Consider the following 26,102-nt stretch of genomic DNA (forward strand, 5'->3'; position numbering starts at 1 on the left):
TTTATCTAATGAAGATGTAATTTTGATCAAACAATAACATGACCAAGAGAATGGTTCTGATCAAATCCGTTAACTCCAACAGGTCAAATAAACCTTTCAACTTGAAAATCTTTCCTAAATGAAGACATAATTACAATGAAAGCAATTAGGGTGTCTGTGGATCTCCATTTGCACTCTTGTTTCAGGCTCTGAAAATATTGTGGGCAGGTAATAATATACAAAAAATGTAAGAACACAGAGACATTGAAAATTTTAGAATGGGAAAAGATATGAAAGGCAAATGCTAACTAAAATAAATCATAATGGCTATTTTAATATCAGCAAATGGAAACAAAACAGACCAAAAAATCACATGCACTTAAAAAAAAAAAAAAACCACATAGCAGGCTCAAATTTAGGTTTAAAGAAAATGAAGAATGCAATGCAAAAAACTGGCAGACGTAAACCAAAATTATATCATTACACAAAGTGTTAGGAAGATGGAAACATTTCCACTTTCCTTCTATTTTTCAAAATGTTTACATTTTACATAAAGAAATATGATCAATGCAATTAATGTATTTTCCTATTTTTATTTATCTGTTTATTTATTTATAGAGGGGTGGCAATAGCTAGAAGTAAAGTGGTCTGCACAAGCATGCAGTGATGGGAATTGGAGACTCAGGTATTTCCACAGGGATGTAAAAAGGAAAAAAAAACAGGGAAGTACTTCAAAAAATGAATGAGAATGCCAATGTTCATTGCAGCTTTATTCCCAATGGCCAATAGATGAAAATAATCCAAGTGTCCATCGAAAGATAAATGGATAAACATATTGTGCTATATCCATTCAACAGAATATTATTCAACCATAAGAAGGAACAAAGTTCTTTTTTTGTTGTTTCAAGTTTTTTTCAAGTTCTAGTTAGTTAACATACAGTGTAATATTGGTTTCAAGAGCAGAATTTAGTGATTCATCACTTACATAAAACACCCAGTGCTCATCACAAGTGCCCCTCTTACTATCTATCACCTATTTAACCCATCCCGTCATGTCCCTTCGCTCCAGCAAACTGAGGGCTGCTAATAGTCTGTTATGATTTGTCTTGTGTGTGTGTGTGTGTGTGTGTGTGTGTGTGTTTTAAAGATTTATTTATTTATTTGAGAGAGAGAGAATACAGCAGAGGGAGAAGCAGGCTCCTTGCTGAGCAGGAAGCCTGATGTGGGACTTAATCCCAGGACCCCAGGATCAAGACCTGAACCAAAAGTAGACACCTAACCGACAGAGCCACCCAGGTGTCCCTCCCTCTGTTTTTTTTTTTTTTCTTCCTTCCCCTAAATTCATCTGTTTTGTTTCTTAAATTCTACATATGAATGAAATCATACGGTATTTGTCTTTCTCTGACTTGTTTCACTTAACTAGAATACACTCTAGCTCCAGCCACACCATTGCAAATGACAAGATTTCGTTCTTTTTATCGTTGAGTAATATTCCATGTGTGGGTACACACATACACACACACACACACACACACACACACATACATTTTCTTTATCCATTCCTCAGTTGATGGACATTTGGGTTCTTTCCATAATTTAGCTATTTTTTTAAAGATTTTTATTTTTAAGTAATCTCTACACCCAACATGGGGTTCGAAGGTATAATCCCTAGATCAAGTATTACATGCTCTCAACTGAACCAGCCAGGCCTCCCTATAATTTGGCTATTGCTAATAATGCTGCTATAAACATTGACATGCATGTGCTCCCTTTGAATCAGTATTTTTGTATCCTTTGGATAAATACCTGAATGCAATTGCTAGCTTGTCAGCTTGTTCTATTTTTAACTTTTTGAGGAACTGCAATAGGGCTGTCCCAGTTTGCATGCCCACCAACAGTGTAAGAGGGTTTCCCTTTCTCTGCATCCTCACCAACATGTGTTGTTTATTTTAGCTATTCTGACAGGTGTGAGGTGGTATCTCATTGTGGTTTTGATTCGTATTAAAAGGAACAAAGTTCTGATGCATTCAATGATTTGGGTGAACTTTGAAACATTATTCTAAATGAAATGAAATAAAATAACAAATGAAATAAAATGACAAATACTGAATTACTCCACTTCCATGAATTATCTAGAATTTGCCTAAATTCTTAAAGACAGAAACTAGAATAGATATTACCAGGGTCTGGAGGGAGGGAAAATGGGGAGTTATTGCTTAATAGTTACTGAATCTGTTTGGAGTGAAGAAGAATTTTGGGAAATAGGTAGTGTTGCCGGGAATGTAGTTAATGCCACTGAATCATACACTTATAAATGGTTAAAATGTTAAATTTTATGTTATATATATGTCACCACAATAAAAAATATTTTTTAAAATGTATGGGAAGGATTCAGTGGTGCCTCAATCAAGGGGATAAAAGAGACAATTTGGGCAAAAAAACAAGCACTGGTTTGATAAAGAGCTTGCTGGCAAAGACCTCATGTTCTCAGACTTGAGAAGCTACCAACCAAGATATATGAAATATATTTCCTGCCAGTTAGCCGTCAGAGTAGATGCAGGTCCTGATGTCTCTAATGACAGAATTATTCTACTTGTGGACTAGAAGAGTAACAGGAGACCTGAGATTATGCCTAAATGAAGAAATAACAGCTAGCACATATTTGAAAAATGTAAGAAATTAAGAGTAGCTCAAAGACATCTTTGAGTACAAAACAAACAAACAAACAAACAAACAAACAAAGACCAGTCAGGAAGAACAGGCATAGAATTCAGTAAGTTGGTTAAAATAAGATAAGGGAATTAAACGATGTTTAATAAAATGAAGATGAAAAATACAGGAAAACTTGCTAATTAAGAAGGTGATAATTACAATAATTTGTGCTATAAAATTTCTTTTTAAGAGAGACAGTTATGTCCAAGTAAACCTGTACTGTATATGGACAAGGATTAGATTTGTACTAGACATGGACAGAGAACCAAACCACAGAGTGAAGCCCAGGAAATAACGGCAAACTTGAGATACATATCTGGACAGGAACCACCCAGTGACCATGAAGACAACCATCATCTCTAACCCTGTCCTGGAAGCCTAAAGGAGTTTGCCACAGGCTATTCCCCTGAAATAACGATTGATAGGTTGGAAGGAACTTACAGAAAAGTGACAAGAAGGATTAAGGGGCTACTGGGAATGATTCCTAGAACTTAAAAAATTCTGGAACACATTCGTAGCTGAGCAAAGAGGCAGGAGATCAAAGCTAGGGAAGGAGGCATAGCCACAATTTAAAAGTACTTTAGGGCTGTAAACAACAGGGAAAGAATGGGGATGTCAAGCTAGTAGAGGCCTGTACACACCTTTAAGATTAATAAGTGGTGAATTTAGCACAATTATCAAGACATATTTCCTGAATATTCCAATTATAATTGGAATATGCTTTGGTTTTAAGCTATCAAACAAGGTAAGGATCTAACAGATAGTTCATGCCCTCCTTTATACCACTGATGACATCATATTGACAAAACAATACACAGACCCCACATAACCTACATAAAGGAATAAAAAAAAATGGGAAGGAATTACATTAAAACATCACATCTACACACATCTGATGTGTATGAAAAATTCTGAAAGGAAATACAAAAAATTACTAACAATAGTTGTGTCTTGGTGGTAGGTTTATAAATAATTGCTGTTTTCTTTTTACTTCTTGCCATTTTGAGAAGAAAATTAATACACATGCATTTACAACCGGGCAGGGGGTTAAGTTTGCTTTTCAGAAGACGACTCTGGCTCTCTTCTTCCTTATTTCTTTTTCAACATGCTATAGTGAGGATGAAGCAGAGAAAGGTTTTCCTAGATCGAAGGCTTCCCATGTACTCAAATATAGTCTATGGGCACAATTTGCAAGAAATGCTACTGAGTTTTGGTGTTCATAGATTGGCAGGATACCCTGAAAGATACATAAATTAAGATCTGGTCCCTTTCCATCCTTCACATCTTCTAGTAAGTGAGACACTTTCAGGATGCTCTGTGGGTCCAGTAAGAAGAACTCTTCACTTGGCAGAAGAGTCAGTATTGAGATTCATAACTCCCTCGAGGACATGAGCTTACTCATCTTAGAGGGATCCTATGGTGGTTAGTTCAGAAAAAATCCTGGTTGTTAATCTCCCCAACTCTTGTCCATCCTGGTTACATGAACTTATTTCGACAAAGTGATTCCTTTGTCCTCTGATGTTCTGTTCTGTTACCAAACAGCACATCAAACCACATTCAAATATAATAATGTCAAGTTAATTGTGACCTCATCGTAGATACTACAGAGCCCATGACAAGCCTCTATTACTAGAACCCAGTCAGCATTTCGTGTCTGTATGGGCAGAAAGAGGGCCCTCTGCTAACAGTGAAGAAACAACTGGTGTTATTTCTTGCTCTGGTCCTTACTCTTGGTCCTGGATCCTGTTATTTTATCTTTATACTTCACTACTGCAGCCCATTCAGTCAGGATACCATGTTCTCTAGGACAGCTCTCTCTTAACTTTAAATTTCTGAAATTGTGGGTTTTTTTTTTTTAAGATTTTTATTTATTTGTCAGGGAGAGACAGAGAGAGCACAAGAAGGGGAGAGGCAGACAGAGGAAGAAGTAGCCTCCCCGCTGAGCAAGGAGTCCGATGTGGGACTTATCCCAGGACCCTGGGATCATGACCTGAGCCGCAGGGAACCACTTAAACAACTGAGCCACCCAGGTGTCCTGAAAATCCTGAACTTTTGAGATAAGACTCATCATATTTCAAACTGAGCCCAAACCACACAGAATCATCAATAAAAATAATAAGCTTCTATACGGCAAAACTAAGAGGCAACCCACGGAATGGGAGAAGATATTCACAAACGACACTACAAAGGGCTGATATCTATATCTATAAAGATCTATATAGAACTCCTCAAACAACCCACACAAAACAGATGATTACATCCAAAAATGGTCAGAAGACATGAACAGACACTTTTCCAAAGAAGACATACACATGGCCAACAGATACATGAAAAAATGTTCATCATCACTAGCCATCAGGGAAATTCAAATCGAAACCACACTGAGATACCACTTTACACAAGTTAGGATGACTAAAATCAACAGGACAGGAAACAACATGCATTGGAGAGGATGTGGAGAAAGGGGAACCCTCTTACATGGTTGGTGGGAATGCAAGTTGGTACAGCCACTTTGGAAAGCAATGTGGAGATTCCTTAAGAAATTAAAAATAGAGCTAATCTATGACCCTGCAGTTGCACTACTGGGTATTTACCCCAAAGACAGAGATGTAGTGAAAAGAAAGGTCACCGGTACCCCAATGTTTATAGCAGCAATGTCCACAATTGCCAAACTGTGGAAAGAGCCAAGATGCCTTTCAACAAACAAATGGATAAAGAAGATATGGTCCATATATACAACAGAGTATTATGCCTCCATCAGAAAGGATGAATACCCAGCTTTTGTATCAACATGGACAGGACTGGAGGAGATTATGCTGAGTGAAATAAGTCAAGCAGAGAAAGTCAATTATCCTACAGTTTCACTTACTTATGAAACATAAGGAATAACATGGAGGACATTAGGAAAAGGAAAGGAAAAGTGAATTGGAGGAAATCAGAGGGGGAGATGAAGCACGAAAGGTATGGACTCTGAGAAACAAACTGAGGGGTTTGGAGGGGAGGGGGATGAGGGGTTATGTGAGCCTGTTGGTGGGTATTAAGGAGGGCACATATTGCATGGAGCACTGAGTGTGGTGCATAAACAGTGAATCTTGGAACACTGAAAAAAAAACAAAATTAAGATGTTAAATTAATAAATCAATTAACTAATTAAAAATCAAAATAATGGGCATATTTCTTCAAGAGATTTGTGATGGCTCGAGCATCGGAGTAAAGTTTTGCTCATCAGTCTGGCTGGGGCATTGGAAGTGAACACATACAAATTCCTACAATCCTCTTTCCCTTTTCCATGTTCTGGCTGAATGTCATCACTTCCTGCACTTTGTTCACAACTTGAAACAAGGGAAGTAAAAATGAAATGAACCAGCTTTATAATTTGCAGTATAGAGTGGAAACACTATGGGTAATGGGTAATGAGAGACAACTGGAAATCCCGGACAGCAGCCTGGCAGGTGTGACATGGCCAAGTCACCCCATATGGGCCCCATAAAAATAGAGTTTGTTCCAGTATCTACTTTTTTTTTTACTCCCAATCAATTTTTTTTAATGAATTAGGACTCAGACTCCCTCTTGACAAATTTTCCATTAATTTATGGCCCATTTCCTTCTGATGCAAGTGAAACAGAAACTTGCTGTTTCCTAGAAGTTGTTAACAACGAAGTGATTTAGAAGAAAGACAATTGTTCTCTCTGTAAGTCTGTGGGAAAGGAAGGAGGAAATCACTCTCTACCCCATACTTCCAACAGATCTATACCCAGTAAGATCTATCATGCAACAACTTGACAAGGTTATTCTAGAAGCAAGTCTCTCCAGAGTAGAACTGTTATATAAGAGTCTCTGGCAGTACACTCATCCCACACCCCACTGGCTGTGCTGCAGATGGAAACTTTAATTCCTGGGAGGCCAGTATGCATTACAGAATCTCCAGAAATGGCTTGCTTTGGCCTTAACCATTAACACCATTGTTTTGCTCCAATGTGTGGTATTAAGATACACAGTGAGGTTCAAAATTAGACAACGTTGGAGTGCCATCTGGGATCACTCTCCAACTCTCTTTGCTAACTCCTGAGAGGCAGTCTTGAACCACTAAGCTGCTGATTGAGAGCCGCATCCAGACAGTCTACACTGATGTGGTGGGGTGGGCAACCACACAAACATAAGGTGGGCAGAAACTTAGGGTCTCTTCCTCCTCTGGCCACCAGCATTATTCACTGAGATCACAGCAACGGTCTGCTAACTGGCCCTCTTCTACTCAACCAGAACTGTTCTGACCTGTGCCACACAGAAGCCATGTTAATCTATTCGAAGATACATTTGATTGGAGTCACTCCTACAATTTGACCCTTAAAGACTTACTCAAAATTTTTAGGATAAAATCTAACCTCCGTAGCATGGAAATATTGATACCCAAATCTGCACTGTAATTTTATGTCTGTTTATCTGCCTCTCAATAGACATAAGTTTTGTGGAGTCAGGGAATCACACCTTTTCAGTGTTGCCTCCTGGGTCTTGAACACAATGTCAGGTATATGGGTACACAATATTACTTGGTAAATAAAGTAATTAATGAATTTAACTCTTCTCCTCCACAGACTAGCTCAGGCCTAGACATCATGTGACTTGCCAAAGAGCTCACAATAAGTAAAAAGCTTGGATATGTCCCCTGCCTCCTGTGATACCATACTGTCCTTGGACATGGGCATTTCCACATCTCAGCACCTGGTCTACTACTCTGAAGGGTCAGCAGATGCTGCTCTGTATTTAAAGGGGAACTAAAAATTAAAGATATGAATATCACATATGTGAAGTCCTTCTGCCCCTACTTATCACTTCTGTCCATTCCTATGGTTAGTAAGTCTATTAGCCACACTTGTTCAAATCTCTTCCTATTATATACCGTTACAACAGGACACTTCTCATCTGACAGTCAACAAAAATTTATTGAGTTTTGATATATATGAGATACAGTTTTAGGTTCTGGAGATACCAGGATGGATTCAGTTATATTCTTTGGCTTAAAAAAGGTACAGTCTAGGGCATCTGGGTTGCTCAGTGGGTTAAAGCCTTTGCCTTCGGCTCAGGTCATGATCTCAAAGTCCTGGGATCGAGCCCCACGTTGGGCTCTCTGCTGGGCAGGGAGCCTGCTTCCACCTCTCTCTCTGCCTACTTGTGATCTCTGTCTGTCAAATAAATAAAATCTTTAAAAAACAAAAATGTACATTCTAGTCAGGGAGACAAGCATGTGGACAAATAACCACAATATTATTGTGTGATAAGAAGCATATACAAGATACAGAGAATATTTTAACACTTACTAACAAATAGCAATTACAGTATTTCCTCCACTGTGACTTTCCTGTGGTCAGGGGTAGGTCCTTCCTCTCATTTCCTCCCCTGTGTATAACACATCGTAGATACTCAGTCAATATGGGATTGACTGACCAACGCAAGGCTGGCATAAAAGAATGTGGGATCTAGGGGTACCTGGATGGCTCAATGGGTTAAAGCCTCTGCCTTCGGCTCAGGTCATGATCCCAGAGTCCTGGGATCAAGGTCTGCATCTGGCTCTCTGCTCAGCAGGGAACCTGCTTCCTCCCCTCTCTCTGCCTGCCTCTCCGCCTACTTAAGATCTGTGTCTGTCAAATAAATAAATAAAATCATTTAAAAAAAAAAAGAATGTGGGATCTACTCTGCAAAGAGGTTATATGTGGGAGGACTCTGGAAAGGAGATGCTTGAGCTGGATCTTAATGAATGATTAGTTCTCTACTTGGCAGAAAAAAAGAGAAAGGGCATTCCATGATGGAGGAAAAGCAGAGGGAAGCATGAGACAGCAAGATGTATTCCCTGGGTGTGCGGAGCTTGGGGAGAAGGGAAGTGAGGTTGGAGAACTAGGCCAGACAGACCCCTATTGGGCCTTGTGAGCCTGCCTGTGAAGTCTGAACTTGAACCTCTAGGCAATGGGAAGCCATTGGAGGCAAGCGAGAAACATGAGCAGATCTGTAAATTAGAAATGCAATAATGCAGTTCAGTCAGTGGAGAGGCCCCATATGTGCAATTAATTTCCGGAATATGCTTTCTTATTAAAAAAATGGTTTAACTCTGCATTTCAGTCTGCCCGAGTGTTCTCAGACTCTGTGAGCTTCCCAGAAACACTATGGACACCTTCTTGGCCATTAAGAGAGAATATAATAAAAAGTTCTATTTTCATACTGAGCTTCAACAACTATCAAGGTTAATTTTCCCTACTATGGGTAAAAGGGTTTCTTATCTGCCTAAAGTAATTCTACCTCAGAGTAGGTATTACATCTCAGAACTTAGGAGGAATCAATGGTTACTGGCAGAATGGCAGTGTTTCAAACACTTGCTTAACCTGATGATGTTTTCATGTGGAGAAGGTAATTCAGCTAAATGAGTGATCTGTTCATGACATTTTTCCACAAATAACATGGCAGTCCTTGTGGCTTGGTACTTTTTAAAGGCAAAATCCACTCTTATTTGCAAATTGTTCTAATACACGGGTACCATGCATTTTGTGAGAACTTTCAAGTACCCACTTGCTAAGCCAGTGGTTGGTGGAAGCTCTTTTGAATACCCAGAGGCATATTCTCATATTCATTTCAGAATAGTAAGATATTTAAATATTTATTTCTTTCCAATAACTGGATAGGCCTAGGCTCTTCATTTTAATAAATTCTGTTCAAATAATATTGAGTCACTGCTTAGAATATATTGGTACTGAAACTTCCCTATGGTAATGACATTCATGTCAGAAACCCACACTGTAGCCCCAGCTCTGCCACTCACTGGAGACTCTGAGCAAATCACACAAGCACTTGTGAACCCCTTTTGGGAATTTTCAAGTTTTTCTTCCAGCTCAAAACTCTGAGTATGTTTTAAGAGATCGGATTAGGACAAGTACATAGAAATGCAATAGTTACAGAACTACAACTGGTGGCAGGGGAAATGGTATGTGTGTCATAGTGCCAAATAGAAATTTTTCAGGTGGAATTAGTTTAGAAGAAATTAAAATTTCTCATTTATACTCATTTATTCAACAAATACTTACTGAAGACCCATTCTATATCAGACATTATATTAAAGGTTGAGAATACAATGACATGAATGAGGAAAAAAAAAAAAATCCCGGCCTCCAAGAGCTGACTGTAGAGCACGGAAGACAGGCAAGTTGAGACAAGAAACAACAATAAGCTGGAATAAGTATTACCATGGGATCCTGGCTATGAACTCAAAACATATAGCTTAGATCTAACCCAGGCTATAAATCAGGGAGGGCTTCCCTGCAGATATGTTGTCTAAACTGAAAGAATATGCAAGCCTGTGACTTTTATTTGGAAAACCATACTGAATAGGGCACCCAATAAACATGTTTATTTGTCCCAGGCCTAGACTAAGAGTTTATGAAGAAGAATCAGAGTGCCTCTCATAAATAACCCCACCTTCAAGTTTTTATCAGTCACTCGATCCTAAACTCACTCCTAATGGAATTCTTCTCTTGAATCAGGTTCACAGGGTATGGATAATAAGACCATTATTTAAGAACTAATAATTCCTGGTCTTTCTATACTTAAGATTCTTCACAGCTACTCAAGGAATATATAGTAGATGTACAGCAGGTTTCAATGATTTGTTGTTTAGTGATGGGTTTCAATTTTCAGTAGTTTCTCATCTCCAATCTTGCTTCATCTCAGCATTCATAGGATGGGAATTAGAGTGAGTTGTTACTTGACCCTACAGGCTATGAAAAGTCTCCTCTCTAACAGATGTCATGTTTCTATGACAGATATGATGGCAAATGCTTTGTCTTGTGGCCAAAACAAATTTCTCAAACCATGAGTTATGAGATTTGGTTTGGAAGACATGGTCACCATGTGACAGAAAGAGTTGAACAGGGCAATAGAGTTAGCTCCCTTCAAGATTCCAGAAGACCCTATGCTACCCTTAGGGAAGATCATAAAGAGACTGAATATTTTTAATTTAACCCAACTATCCTCTTTGAAGTTGCTTTGACATCCAAGTTTTTATTAAGTATTCATTTCATGTCATACACACACACACACACACACACACACACACACACAATAAAAAAGGGCTAAAAGGTGCAATTTTAGTTTGAAAGTTTTATAACTTCTCAATTAATAATAGTATTTAACTTATTTTATAGATGAGAAAGATCACAGAAATTGGCTCCTTTTTAATGTCAATGCCTTGATTGTTTCCTGGTTTCATATTATTATTCAGCACTTGCTTTATTACTTAACCTTTCTTGCTTGCTTCTTTGTCTTCTGTCTCCAATTAGATCAAAGATACTTTGATGGAAGACACTGTGTTCTTCCTCCAGAATACCCAATTTTGCAACTATTAGGCCTTCAGTGAATATTTACTTTGGGCTATGAGTAGTTCAAAAACCCAGAAACAAATTTACTATGGAACTGCACATTATGATGATTAAAAACATTTCAAATGATGATTCTCAAACTTTAATGTGCATAAGAGTTGTAAGGGAAGCCTGCTAAAATGTAAACTCCTAAATCTCATTCTCAAAGAGTCTTGCTTTAAATCATTTCTTCATCTTCCTTCCATTATTATTACTAGTAGTGTAGTAGTAGTAAACCAAATTAGGAAAGATGAGACATACCAGGGCCTTGGGACTGCACTGATGCTTCTTATAACGAAGGGAGTTTACATAGGGTGAGGTAGCTTTGTCTTTCTCCTCTCCCCATACACTCTGCTTTCTTCTTTCCTTCAATAAATACCTGCTGTGTGCTCATTAAGTGTCAAGTATTATTCTAGAGCCTGGAGTGAAACTGGTCAACAAGATGTACAAATACTTTGCTATCATTGCTCTTAGATTCTACCTGGGGGCGGGGGGAGGCAAACAATACCAAAGACAACTTTAAGATTCGCTCAGATATTGTTAAACTAGTATTAGGAAAATAAAACAGGATGATATAATAGAGTATGACTGTTAAGGAGAGAGCTATTTAAAAAGTATGATCTAGAAAATGACATGTGATCTGAGGACTGAATGACCAGAAGGAAGCAATCATGTACAAAATCTTGGGCAAGAGCTTTCCAGAGAGAGGGGACAGAAGTGCCAAGGTCCTGAGGCACAATGAGTTTTCAAGGCCCAGCAAGGAGGTCAGAATGCCCAGAAATGAAGAGGGAGCCAGCTCAGACCTATTTACCAAGTGTGGTCTGGACTTTGGCATGGGGGTATCTTGGCATTATTCCTTGGGAACCTGAAGAAACACTCCTGGCTCTTAGAATTAAGGAAGGTTATATATTATAACAAATATTACATGAACCCTTCTCCTGTTAAAAGCAATCACATTATCACAACTCCTCCGTCATGAAAAATCATTCATTTTATCATTCTTTTTGGTTGCCGATTTGTGTTAACAGGGCTTCATCATCTGCAATTGGCAGATTACATTTTAGTAATTACTACATTTTAGTACTTGAGCTCACTTTGATTTTGAGATCCAAATTATCAATCGTTGATTGGATGCCTCAAATATTATAAAACAGGGTCTAATAAATGGTACAAACTTATATTTGAGCATTTATATACTTTTTAAAAGGAAGAATAATTCTAAAGTAAGTTATACGTCATGTGCCTTTTTTCTGGTTTTGAACTATTTTTCAACTCTTACATTGACTTGTCCTATCACTCCAGCTGGACATCTGTGAATTAATAGCAAACATACTGTTACCTCCCAGCAGTTCCGTTTTGTCTGAATAACTGAGTGCTTAAGGAAAGAAAGAACCAAGGACAAGCATGTTATTAGTATGTGTAAAATCCGTTCCTGGGAGCTACTACTGAAGCAAGGAGATAGCAGCTCAGCTTCAGACCCCATTGATCACTGCTCCTTCATAAACCATCTTAGAAAAGGGCAGCCCAGGTGACAAGTGGGCCTCCTGTGATAAGGGCTCCTGTCCACTGGAAATGGGAATCCGCTCATAGTTTCATTTCACAAGGTCCACCAGACGGCAAATGACTTTATCTATCCAGACCAGATCCAGGCTGGAAACAGAATACACTCCATGCTCCCTTCCACTCTGCTGGGAGAATTGAAGCTTTTCTCTGAAGGTTGCTTGATTTAGTGTGTGTGTGTCTGTCTATATGCGTTTGTGCGCGCGCACGCACCCCCACATGCTTTAGTTTGGTTATACATTATGCTATAGTTCTAAATACAGAAGGTTTCTAAAGGCATGAAAATTGACTTTGCTTGTTGTCTGGCTGATCTGCTTAGAAATCAGTGGCTCCAAAACTGGGGACCAGAACACTAATGGCAGATACAGATACAGTACCGGCAGTGACAGATGCGAACAAGACTGAAACGAGTTGGTGAAACGTTGGTGGGAAGAGGTCTGGGGAAAAGGGTTGGAAATGAAGAGAAAGAATCTCTCTAACAGAAAATGAAATGTCTTCATTATCACAAGAAACTCCAAGTAGCCTTCACTTAGTCACACTGGAATTACAATTTCAGCTCACATCGTTTGTGAACGAGGAAGGAGAGAATATGACCATGGAAAGTGATATTTTAAGCTTCAACACACATTGCTCATCACCGGCTTGACTTGCAGCATGTCTTTCAACAAAAGCACACAGTGATTTAATCTCAACAGTAATTTAGTCTGCAGCCGTATGAGACAAGACTATCATTGCAGACAGGCTGTAATTTGAGAAATTCAGGTGTTGGGGATTAGGACCACCTGTTGAATTTAATCTTAGAGCTATAATGTTAATACCACCATGTAACTGAACATAAACACTACATATTTATCAGACTTTGGGACCACCAGCCATGAGATGTGAATATTTTCCTCAATGGTATCTGTAACTCTCTCCAGATTCTGTAAATCAATGGCAAATAAAGTCTGTTGGAATTCTGATTCAGTATGCAACAGCATATGGCTTGGTGGTCATCACATTCAGCACATCCTATAATTTTTCTAAGGCCTGATATGAGAGTGAAAAAAAAAAAAAAGCAATCAGGGTATCATCTGGCAACATAATAAGAACAGAAAATCCTGATTTCTTAACTTCTCCTGTGTTAATCTGGGAAAAAAAAAAAAAAATCCTAGCAATACTCTAACAAATTTCTACCTCTGCTTAAGCAAGTCTATTGGAAGATCTTAAATAAACTGAAGTAAATAACAACTTAACACTACATGAACCTTCCTATAACCCTCAAAAATAAAACTTCATCCAATTTCCAGCCAGCAGTCAAGTGACGACATTTTGAGAAGTTTTCATGTGGTTCACTGGGACAACTGGAATAATGCCTAGAGAGAAGGCATAGATTTTAAGATTTGTATTTGTTAAAAAAAAAAAAAAAAAAAAAAAAAAAAAAGATTTGCATTTGTTCTTTTGCTTGGGGTGGGGTAAAATCTTGAATCCTTGGAGCATGGAATTTGAGGACCCTATTGGTTTTCTATGGAAGAATTCCACTGGTATTCATTGGATGCAAAGACCTTACTGGTCACGTTTATAATTCTCTTTTAAGAATTTTTAAGAACTTTCGCACATTTATCATCCATATAACACATCACAGTTTATAAAACCCTTTACTCTAGATTAGCCCAATTTCTCATAAAGAGTTTCAACATTCCTTTCAAAAAAGGGCTGTTTTTCATTTTAATGAATAATACTCCAATCTACTGAAAATGGAATCCAATATATTTACATGAATAAACACCATTTTTGAAAACAAACATGAGGGTATCATATTTTGCCTTATGCTATCAATATTCTTAGCTGCTGTCCATCCAGCAGAACACAGGAAGAAAAGTATTAGGAATACCATCCCAAAGGCAGATCAAAGCTTTCAGCAAATTTACCTTTTGACACCCCATTAATCAAAGCTTCACAAGTGCTATACAGCCATTTCCACTAAACAACACCATGAAAATACACCAAGTTCAATATATTCATCCTATACCAGTTACACATAAACATCACATCCATCCAGTCAGAAGCCAATGTCTAAAGTTTTCTAGAACTCCAGCCCTTATAGGTTGCTTAGACATACAAAGAGTGTAATCAATCAACATCTTAAAGAGAAAAGTGAAGCTGTTATTGAAAAACTGAAGACCCTCTCTACTTTTGATTTCAAGATTTTATTACTAGCCCTCTCCCCAGTCCCCAAATCACCTCCTAAAGAAATCCCTTCCTCTTTTCTGCTTCCCCAAATTCTCCCCAGGGCAAAGTCTACCTTTTCAGAGAGAATTTCCTTAAACCTTCCTGGACAGTAATGGTTCTCATTTCTGTACCCCAACAGTACTGTTTTATACCTAGCATTTCTTATACATTATACCTATTGGTCTATCTATCTATCCATCCACATTTCATGATATGTTGGTTTTTTTCCCACAAGCATTCAAAGATCCCTAGCAGCTGCATAGAATGTTTACCCCCCAAAATCCTCTTTGCAATATGCATTGCACAAATGAGTGGAAATATTTTGACTGTCACTTAAAAAAAGTTTGACTTTTTCATAACGGTTAAGACCAGTCTTTTCACGGAAAAGGACCACCTGCTAAATAATACTTTAGTTCACGAATATAAAATCGAGTAATATAAAAAGCGGAATAGCTGGGTGGTTTCAAGAAATCCTCCAGCCTTTTTAGAGCTGATACAGAGTGGAATTGTGTTTTAATAAAAACATATTAGCAGTTTCAAATAATGGGGAATATATATTTAAACTATATTAAAATATCTTTTCAGAATCAGGGAACTTGATTAGAATTCTCCCAGAGGCTTCGCGCACTAAAACCAGAGATTTATCACTTGGGGGGGAAGGAGGCTCAATTTAAAAAAAAAAAAATCATCTTATTAATTATTAGCCAAGCCATGCTGCGGCTTCCCGGAAGGCAGAGAAAAACAGGTCCTCAACGATGAGTTTTCAAGCCAATGGAAGCTGAGTTTGTGCCTCCAGCCTTCCGCGCCTGCCTGGGACCGCTCCCCAAGGCGGTGGTAATTCTGCCCAGAGCAAGCCGGAGCGCCGAGATCAGAGAGGAATCTCGGAGCAGCCGCCGCGGACTGGCTGCCACTCACCCTCCAGTTCCCCGCGGGCCACGCTCCGGCGTTACGCGCGCGATCCCGGCTCTCCTCCCACCCCCGCGCGACTGGGCGGCCAAACCCGACGCTTCAGGCACCCGGCACCCACCCGCGGTTGCAGTTCTGGGGACCAGAAGGTTCTACTTCCAGGCCAGTTCCTGTAAGGAAATTGGGCTTTGGGTCCACTCGTCTCACCCCTCTTCCCAGAAAAACTTTACCTCCGACTCCAAACAGGAATTCACACCGAGAAGGAACTATCCCACCCCACCCCAGCGGGTCCGCTCCCCCTTGCATCCTCCAAATGGCACCTACTCACGGCGCCTCCCAGCCCCGGGAAAGGGGGCAGGCTCAGGTGTGCGGGATCCCCAGGCTGGGTGGCGTGCGCGCCTGCGAGCGAGCTGTCACCTTGTGGTCCCTCACGCCGAGGTATCCGTCCAGCGGCTGCGGTCCCGCGGGGGCCCGGGGCCTCGAGGGGGGGCTGCTCTCCGCCGACGGCTGCGCGCTGCCGGTCGCCGCCGCCTGCTGCGGCGGCTGCTGCTGCTGCGGGGGCCGCTCCTTCTGGCCGCCGAGGCTGCTGTACACGAGCAACAAGCTGGTGCACATGGTGGTGAGCGCTAAACACACAGCCAGACCATGGCGCTGCGGGCGGGCAGGAGAGAGCACAGGAGAGCCGCTGAGAGCCAGCCCCGGAGGAGCGCGCCGGCGGGGACACGCGCGAGACGGTCAGACGCGCGGGGGAGGTCCGAGGCTGGAGGGAGGTGGCCCGGGTCCCAGTCCCCCGCGCGCGGCCGGGGCAGGGGAGGCACCGTCCCCGCGCGTACGGCAGGGGATGCTCCCGAGCGTTGCTGCTCTCGGCCGACGCCACCTCCCAGATCTCTCGGCAGAGGGCAGGTGGTGCGCGGCGCCCGGCTAGGGGAGGGAAAGCGCGCCGGCTGCCGGGGCAGAGGTGGGCTCGGACTTCTCGGAGGGACCTCCCTCCCCCAGCTCGGCGGCTGGAACCTCTAGCCCTCGCACCCGGTCCTCTCTGGACCCGCGCGGCTATACCTCCGCGATTCTTGCAAGTTTGAAATCCGACAAGAAAACCAACAAAGTCTGCAAAGGTCCCCCCCTTCCCCGCCCCTCTTAGTTTTTGCCAGGCTGTTGCTTTTGGGCATCCCCCTGGCCCCGAGCCACGCGCCCACCTCTCCACCGCTTCTCCAGTTCTCCGTGGGTCCCCAGACCTCTCGCCTGAGATCCAGAAGCCGAGGCAACCCGAGTTCCCACCTCGGCTCTGGGATTCCGAGCCAGGCAGAACCGGAGAACAGGAAGGGGACACGGAGCAGGTGGAAAGTTGTCCTTTTGTAACTAGCGACCTGGCGGCGCAGGGTTAGGCGCCCCTGGAGCTCTCCCGTGCGCCCTGAGGACGCCGCGTCCGGGGGTCCCCGCCTCTGCTCAGAGGAGTTGCCACAAATGACTCACCATCAGGGTCTTCATTTTGGGCACCTCTTTTGTGAGGAATCCTCAGGCACACGCGTCCGGAGCCACTTTTTCTTGGAGGGTTTCCATGGTGGGTGATGAGGGGGCGGGCGGTTCTGATTTTCGCCGGCCGGCGGCGGCGCCTGAGTGGGTAGGAGAGCCGCGGGACCCAGGAAGCGCGGCTGTTGCGGAGATTAGAGACAGAATTAAAACTGAACCGGACCCTCGTAGTCTCTCAGTGATCTACACAACTGCCGCCTGCCGCCGCCTGCTGGGTCCTAAAGACCTCTGCATCGCCCCTTCCCGCCCCCAAGTAATAATCTTTTCAGCCTAGTGGAATTTCTGGGGCGAGAGAGTTAACCGTGCTAGTGTACCCACCTATTGGTCCGAGGGCTTATTTATCTTTTATGAAGTCATCAAGTAAAAAGGAAGGAGAACCCACTTGGATTCAGAACATGATAGCTATTTGAAAATTTTCAAACTAAATTCTTTTTGTAATTTTGATAAAAACAAGTCAGCTGTCCAAATGTCACTTGCTCTATTTATAGTTTTTGCATTTATGCTCCTAGCATGGGGAAATCTGACAGGAAATAATTTTTCCAAAAAATTATTTATTATTTCGGCTGTCCGATTGTAGGCTTTCTAACATCCCCCTGTATTTTACTTTTTAAAGCCGGCTACTGTCATGCAACCTTTATATCTAAATTTTCATCTAAATTATTTAATTCATTTCCTTATTTTAAATATTACAGTTTATATTTCTCACAGAACTTTGAGGTTTCTAATCGTCATTTAAATGATTTTAAGTGTTAGAAACATTCAGCACATCATAGCCACATGATTAACTGGACCTGTAGATTCTTCCTAATTGTGAGGAAAGATTTCTGGCTGCTTGAGATAAAACTGCTTACTGTTTATTTTTTAAGACTCCTAAGGACTTTGTTGTTCTCCTTGTATTGGTCTACTGCACTGACAGTACATAATTTCACACTTAGAATATAGATTAAAATTTTTAAAAATTATTGTCTTATGTTGTGAAGTTCACATCAATAGCTTGTTTTAAGGACATTCTCCCCTCCCCCTCCCCGGGCTGAATTACAAATGGAATTTGTTAAATGTCTAATTTAGTCAAAAAAACATATTTCTTGTGAAATTGCTCAGCGAGAATAGTTGTCTTACTGTTTTACTTAACACCTCACCTGTAGCAGCGTAATGTTAAAGATTACATTAAGATGGAAATGATCAGCAGGCCAACTGAACCATAGGCACAATAAGAGCTTTCTCAAGGCCAAAAAAGGCATTACAATCATTTTTTAATCTTCAGTAATCCATTGCTCCACTGATGATACAACAGGAACTATTTTTAACTTATGAGGCATCCTTCCATACTTAGTATTAAGAAAGTTAAAATTATTGGTACCACAGTGACTATCCATGCAATGTGTTTGGGGGAAGGCAAGACACACATAAGATTTTGCCTTTTAAGGGAAAACAAAAAATTCAAAACACGATCCAATATTGCCAGCCTTGAAGCTATTTATTCAACTTGTGCTCTAGGCATGAATAGTACCAGTTGTTAGGGCAGGAAAAGCAGCAGCCAGAAGAGAATCTTATCGGGTCTTGGCAATTCTTTATTGTATGGTTGCACTTGACACTCAAATTAGGGAAACAAAGAACCAACTTGATGAATCATTGCAAACAGATTATCTGTGTTTCTCCAGGGCTCCTTGTGAGATGCTCCTAGTCAGAGCGCCTACGTTTTTCAGGATCGTTCCCCTCCCATCTACCAAGTTGCCCAGTGACCGATGAAACACTTCTAATATATTTTGCTATGTCAAACAGAGCCATCATATTTATGATTTAAGCTCATGGCAGTACGTTGGACATCTGTTACATGGTATGTCTGACCACATTCATTACGCTTATGCTATTGGGTTTTTTTTTTTTTTTTCTTCCTCTTGGGATAGCAGTTAGCTAGTTGCTAAATCTACTTATGAGATGGCTGGAATAAATTTAAAAATGTAATTCTGAACTTGATTTAAATAATTTCAAGGTCTCTGGCTTTCAAATACTTGATTAGATTGATGTGATGGTTTTAGGCAGTCTGGTCTCAGAGCCAAATGGACAAGGTGGGGTGGGCGAAGGGCATATGAATCAAGTAAGAGAAGTTAAAATCCTTGTGCTGTTCAATTTAGTGATCATTTAATTATCACCTGCTATCTGGTGGTTCTTTAGGGAATGCAGAGATGAAGAAGACACAAATCCTCTCTTCTGGGAGCTCACAACCTAGTGTGCACGTGTGCGTGTGCACACACACACTTGTGCATGGAAAGTATGTGACACAAGTCTGCAAGTAGGCAATAAAAGACGGTACTAGAGCTACAACATATATTTATCAAGTGCCTACCATGTTGATCCCCTACTCTTGTGATCACCTACTATGTGCCAGATGTTGGGATACCTGGGTGAACAGACCTACCTGTGCCAGATGGTGGGGATACCTGGATGAACAGATTCTGTGCTGCCCCGAAGGAACCCAGTCTATTCCCAGATAAATGCTAAGAACCTTTATGTTATAAAGAACTAAGAAACAATTAAAATACTTGATTTGCTTTTCAACATCTGAGTGCTTACTTATTTAAGATCCAGGGGGGTTGATATTTTAAAGTTACCCAGCTGTGTTTGTGTAACTTCATGCATACTTTTCAAGTTAATAATTTGAATATCCAAAAAGAGAAGAAAATAGTCAGCCCGTGCAGACACTTGCTTGACCTGGAGACAAGAAGACAAGCCAATAAAGCTATTTTAGTTCATCTAACTTGTCCAGTTCAATACAAAGTGAGTTAGGGAATCACAATTTGCTTCTCAAAATCCAGGTAGCTGAGAGAGATTTCTCACCACTTAAAATTTTGCCACAAATCTGCCTCCGGTGCCATCACATCCAATCAAATAGATTCCTACTTTCTGAAAAAAGAAAAGAAAGGAAAGGAATAGAAATGGAATGTTCCACAATGTAGGTTATGTAATACACTGAAGGCGAGAATTTATGAAACAAGACATGTCATGGGGTGAGGAGGAGGAGTAGAATCTGAAGCTCAGAGGGAACGGCAGCCTGTGCACTTGGCCACGAAAGCTCCACGAAGCTACCCGAGGAGGCAGAAGGACAAACTACCAGAAGCGCCACAAGCCCTGCCCGTGAATCCTAAGTGACCTCTCAGTTCAGAAACAACTATTTCAAACATTTCAAAGATGGATGAATAGCAGAAAGCAAAATAATGTAAATTGAATTTGAGATACAACTCTCCACTTCATGATCGTAGAGAAACGTTCTGCTAAATTCTGCAAAAACAAAGAGCTTAAGGATGGCAGAAAGTCCTAGAACAAATTTGGTATTTGTCCATTTGAGTTCCACAGTTTACTTAGTTCTGTTCACTTCACAGGCTATGCCTAGTGGGCTAGTTGATTGGAGAACAAGTCCTCAGAGTCAAGTACCCAGGACCCAGATTCTGACTGTGCCATTTAGCAGCTCTGTGATCTTGGGTAAGTTACTTAATTTCTTCCTCTGTAAAATGGCAATCAGAAGAGTACCTACCTCAAAGCACTGTTAAATGAAATACTACAAACATCAAGAGGAGTACTCATAGACTGTTAAATATTGTTAATAATACTTTATGATTATGATTATTAAACTGGGTTTGAAGGCAAAAGACCAGGGTTTGACCTATGTAACCAAGAGCTGCATGACCTTGAACAAGGGACTTCAAAAAGAGTAAGCAGACTTAGACCTTATCTGTAAAATGGAGATAACAGAGCCTATCCCACAAACTGTTAGAAGGCTTGTTAAGACACTGTATATGTAGCTACTTTGTAAACTGGGAAACTCTACATCAATTAAGATAATAGTTATTCATTCATCTATCACTAATCAATTGAGAATCTACTATGTGTCAGGCACCATTCTAGTCCCTGGGGTTTTGACCAAAAGATACAAGGACTGTCTCTGCCCCATCAGGCTTATATTCAAGCTAGGGCAATAAACCAATAAAATAGAATGTCAGGCACTAGGGGGGAAAATCAGAGAAAAGCAGTTAGAGACTGGGGTGGGAGTGTATATGCTGTTTTAGTTAGGATGCTCGTATTTGAGCAGAGATTTGAGTAAAGTCAGGGAAGGACCCATGAGACTATCTGGAGGAAGACTAGGCCAGGCAGAGGGAACAGCATGTACAAAGGCCATGAGGTAGGAGCTTGACTGGTATATTGAAGAGACAGCAAGGAGGTTGGTGTGGCTGGAGAAGGGAGCAAGAGAGAGAGAGAGAGAGTAGTAGGAGAGGACAGAGAGGTAGTTCAGGGCAGATTGTCTTGGGCTTCATAGGCTGTGAAAAGGACAGGGTGAAGGAAACCTGCTGGAGGGTTTAAAGCAGAGGAAGGCCGTGGATCCTTAATGTTTTGGAAAGGTCACCTGGCTGGTGTGCCGAGACTAGTTCTGGGGGAGCAAGACTAGACGCCCTATGATCCCTTAGGAAGCTCTTGTATTCTAGATGGAAAGCCGTCATCGTGCTCTTAGGAATGACTGATTTTAGGATTTGCCGACTAGTGGGTATGAAATATGAGAAAAGGAAAGGAAGCAGGCCAGGACAAGGCAGCGGGAGAATGGAGCTGCTCTTTCCAAGATAGGAAGCACTGAGGAAAGGGCAGTTTGGGGTGGCTGAGGATGGAGAATTTGGATTTAGATGTCCTTATATGCATGGGAGTTCAGCCATGATGCTGTGTTCAGAGGCATGAACTCAGCATCACAGCTCATGAAAGAGTGAGGTCACCTAGGACTAAGCTAGGACACAGAAGAATAAAGGTCAGAGGCCTGAGCCCTGGGAGCTCCAAATTTCAGATGCCAGGAATAGAGGCATCATTACAATAATAATACTGAAGAACAATAAATGACTATCTGAACTTGATTTGATTTAGGTGGCTGATTATTTTCAGTTTGAATGGATATTCCATTCCAAGACAGTCATCTATGTACTCAGAGCAGTTTTCAAATTTTGTGATCATATCAAGCATATTCATTTACATGTTTATTGTTTCTCCTTTCTTTGACATCATAAATTTTATAGAACTGGAACTAGGTCCTATTACTGTGTATATACTATGAGCCTGGCACATAACTGAGGGTAATAATATGAATCACTAGCATTTATTTAACCCTTACCATGTGCAAGTACTAAGTCTAAGAATTTTGCATATATGCACACCTTCAGTCCCCACAACAACCCCATGAGGTAGGTACTATTACCATCCCCATTTCACAGATGAGTGAACCGAGACACTGAGAGTCGTTTGTGCCAAATCACCCAGATCCTGAGTGGTAGCATTGTGCTAAACAAACATTTGTTAAAACAAATATTTGTTAAAGAATGAAGGAAGAGAAGCTTTGTAAGACTTCCATAACCAAGTTCCTCTACTGAACCCTAAATTTGTATGATTTGTAAGAATAGAGTTTACACCCAATCTGTAGGTAACTTAACCAAAGGCAGTTCTTTGTTTTGTGATCTATTTTTGGGGGTACTTTTATTTTTCCCAAGATCTATTTTACATACATTATAATACACTAAATCTGAGTGTATAGTTTGATGAGTTTTGACAGAATTTTGCACCTGTTAACCACCATCACCATTAGATATAGATCATTTCCATCATTTCAGAGAATACCCTCGTGCCTCCTTTCAGTTATACTAACCCCACCCCATTAGCAAACGGGCAAGCCTTGTTCTGATTTTTATCACTATGGGTGAACTTCGCCTATTCTAAAACTTAATATAAAGGAAAACAAACTGCATATACCTTTTATTTATTTATTTATTTATTTAATTTTTTAAAGATTTTATTTATTTACTTGACAGAGATCACAAGTAGGAAGAGAGAGAGAGGAGGAAGCAGGATCCCTGCTGAGCAGAGAGCCAGATGTGGGGCTCCATCCCAGGACCCTGGGATCATGACCTGAGCCGAAGGCAGAGGCTTTAACCCAATGAGCCACCCAGGCACCCCCAACATATGCCTTTTAGTGTGACCTCTGGCACTTAGCATAATATTTTTAGGGTTATCCATGTTGTTGAGTGCCTTCTTAGTCCAACCCGTCTTATTACTGATAACGATCTTATGGTGTGAAAACAGCACAGTTGTTTTTATCTATTCTTCTATTAATGAACATTTGGTTTGTTTCCAATTTGGGGCTATTGGGAAGGAATATACTAAGAACGTTCTTGTCTTCTTATAGATACACAGTTTCATTTTTCTTGTGTGAATACCTGGATACATGATGGTTGGGTCATGTGATAGGAGAATGATTAACATGAGGAGAAATTGTCGAACTGTTTCCACAGTGGTTGTGCCACTTTGTATTCTCACCAGCAGTGAATGAGAGCTCTGTTTGTTCGACATCAACATCCATTTGTCAGCACCTGGTGTGATCTGTCCCTTTGCTTTCGGAGAGTTTTGGAGATAAAGAAATCCTTGCGTAGGACCCAGGATCCTTCCTTACTCTGTGTCCACTATTCCCTTTTAATCTCATCTCCCAACTTTCTACACAAGAACACTTCAAACTAACCAAAAAAAACGTGTTCCTTGAATTTACAATATTTATGGTCAGTGAGCTGAGCCTTTGAACAAGCTGCTCTATATTGGGTTTCCTTTTCACATCTCTGCCTGTGCCCTGTCCGCCAACATCCCCCACTATCTGAGCCTGCAGTGGGACTGTGAGGCTCCACCTTTAGCTCAGTTAAAAGCACAAGCTTGGAACCTCACAGGCCAGATTTGGTTCAGCCTCTGACTCTTAACTTACCTGTGACCAAAAGCAAGCCGTAGTCATTCTTCTCAGTCTCATCATTTGTAGTAGGCCAAAAGTAGAACCTTTCTAGCGCAGAGAGTGGTTGTGTAGACAAAAATATACTAACATACATAGTGTTCATCACCTTTCTGATGGATGATGGATGAAGCAAAAAATGTGTTTTTCATAGAGGACTGCCTGTTTGGTATAAACAGAGGGACCTCCATTCTCGAATGTTTATTGACATTATAATAAAAATAATAATTAAGATGTATTGTGTACCTGCCATCAAGCATTATTAATTATAGGCATTGGCTTATCTAATCTGTAATGATGTCATCTCCATTTTACCAGCAAAGAAACTGAGATATAGAGATGTGAGATCACTTGCCCAAGGTCACATGGCCAGAAAATGACGGGTCATCTGCCACTTTGTTGCAAACTGGGGATACTGTATACTAGGAACCCACAAGGTGTTTATGGAAGCAGGGAGTTTTCAGAACCACGGTGGTTCTGTACAGTTGTAGAGGTTATGCAGTGCAAAAGGATGCACAAAGGCATCACACATTGTGGACACTGCAGATTTGTGTATTATTTTGTCAATTTCCTTGAAAATGACCATCGAGCATCTTGCTCTACAGACACCGGAGTATTACAACAGTTTTCCATTAGATAGAACAAGAGTGTGGTAAGTAACAGAAGCCTTTGAAAATTTACCCAATAGTGCTATTTGGGCTGAGAGGGGTCTGGTCAGAATTACTTTCCAGTACCTGTCTCTGCAGATGGTGAGAAGGGTGGATTTGTTGGGGAGAAAGACTAGAGCCAGAGAGGGCAGCCAGGATAATGTGGAAATCCGGGTGAGAGATAAAAGCTTCAGCCAGAGCAGGGTGGGTCAGATGGATTCAAGAAATTCTTAGGCAGGTATTATGTTATAATGGCTAAAGTGGATCAAATCCTAACTATGCAGAAGAGGATTTATAAATACAAAGCCGTGCTTTTTCCATGCAAAATAATGTGTAGGATTCTGGCCACATTTCAAAATGTACTAGTATAATAATACAAGATGGCTTACATCTTGTCTTAGTTTGGGTTCTCTCAGAAGCGTACCCAGGGATCAGGACCCATGTGTAAGTGTTTCTTTGGCAGGTGAAGAAAACCCCATGAGGTGGGGAGGGGAGGGGGAAGTAGGGAAGTGGCACAGGAAGAGAAGGCAGCCAATACATGGCCCATCATCAAACAAGTCAATACTGTAGACCACTGGGGCTCAGGCCTGCTGGGGAAATTCTGGCAGTTAGTAAAGAACTCGGGCCTTGGTTTTTCCACCTGAAGGCCAAGGCAGTGGTGCTGTTCGTTTGGTTAAGGGCCTCACTGGTCACAGAGTGGGGTGTATGGATGCGTTGGTCCAGGCTGCCTTCCGCACAGGTGGCAAGGGATGCAGGCTCTGGAGGTAGGTAGCACCCCTCAGGCAGAGACGTGCAGGTGCTGGAGCTTTAAGTCCCCAGTTTGCACCTAAGTGGCAAAGGCAGGGGATATGGGCAAGCCAGCCACAAGCATCTGCCTCACACAGAAATTGCTCTTCAGAGTTTTCAAAGGAATAAAATTCCTTATGCCATTTGAACCTCCCAATAACCTTGTGAGATAGACAAATGCGCGGTTTTCCAGCTAAGGCTGGGAAACTCTTATTCATGGTCAATTCCTCCTGCCTCCCCAGAGGCGATTTCACATAGAAACATCTCTTTTCAGGGTCCCTCCTTTTCTCTTTACTTCTGATCTGTTTAGATGTCTGTCTCCTGATGGAGATGGTGAGCAGTTGAATTAAGAAATTTTGTACGGTTCACCTTCCTTTTTCCCAGATACTGAGGAACAGTATCTAAGCTTATGCTTGGTAAAAGTGATTGGGTAGATGGATGAATGATTATTCTCATCACCGTTTGAATTCTGTTAAATTGGGACAGAGAGAGCAAAGGCAACTTACCCAAAGTCACTCAGCCACTTGGTAGAACTCAGCTCTTCCACTCGGCTCTGGAAGAATCTTACTGCCACCCCACGGC

General features: G+C 41.1%; 1 protein-coding gene and 1 long non-coding RNA gene across 2 annotated transcripts in view; one reads left to right on the plus strand and one right to left on the minus strand.

Moving 5' to 3' along the window:
- ST6GALNAC5 (ST6 N-acetylgalactosaminide alpha-2,6-sialyltransferase 5) overlaps positions 1 to 17,521 on the minus strand; it is a 167,970-nt gene extending 150,449 nt beyond the window's left edge. Inside the window, exons 1-2 of the mRNA XM_032302099.1 lie at positions 17,235 to 17,521; positions 16,182 to 16,415 (exon numbers count right to left, since the gene is read on the minus strand). Coding sequence (XP_032157990.1) covers positions 16,182 to 16,415; positions 17,235 to 17,249 — 249 coding nt within the window. The 5' untranslated portion in view covers positions 17,250 to 17,521. The remainder of the gene's footprint in view (positions 1 to 16,181; positions 16,416 to 17,234) is intronic.
- The window catches only part of LOC116567183, a 71,379-nt gene continuing 61,559 nt past the window's right edge, over positions 16,283 to 26,102 (plus strand). The window contains exons 1-2 of the long non-coding RNA XR_004276144.1: positions 16,283 to 16,383; positions 20,672 to 20,771. This is a non-coding gene — a long non-coding RNA (uncharacterized LOC116567183). The remainder of the gene's footprint in view (positions 16,384 to 20,671; positions 20,772 to 26,102) is intronic.

This window comes from Mustela erminea, chromosome 10 (assembly GCF_009829155.1).
Source record: "Mustela erminea isolate mMusErm1 chromosome 10, mMusErm1.Pri, whole genome shotgun sequence".
Lineage (NCBI taxonomy): Eukaryota > Metazoa > Chordata > Mammalia > Carnivora > Mustelidae > Mustela > Mustela erminea.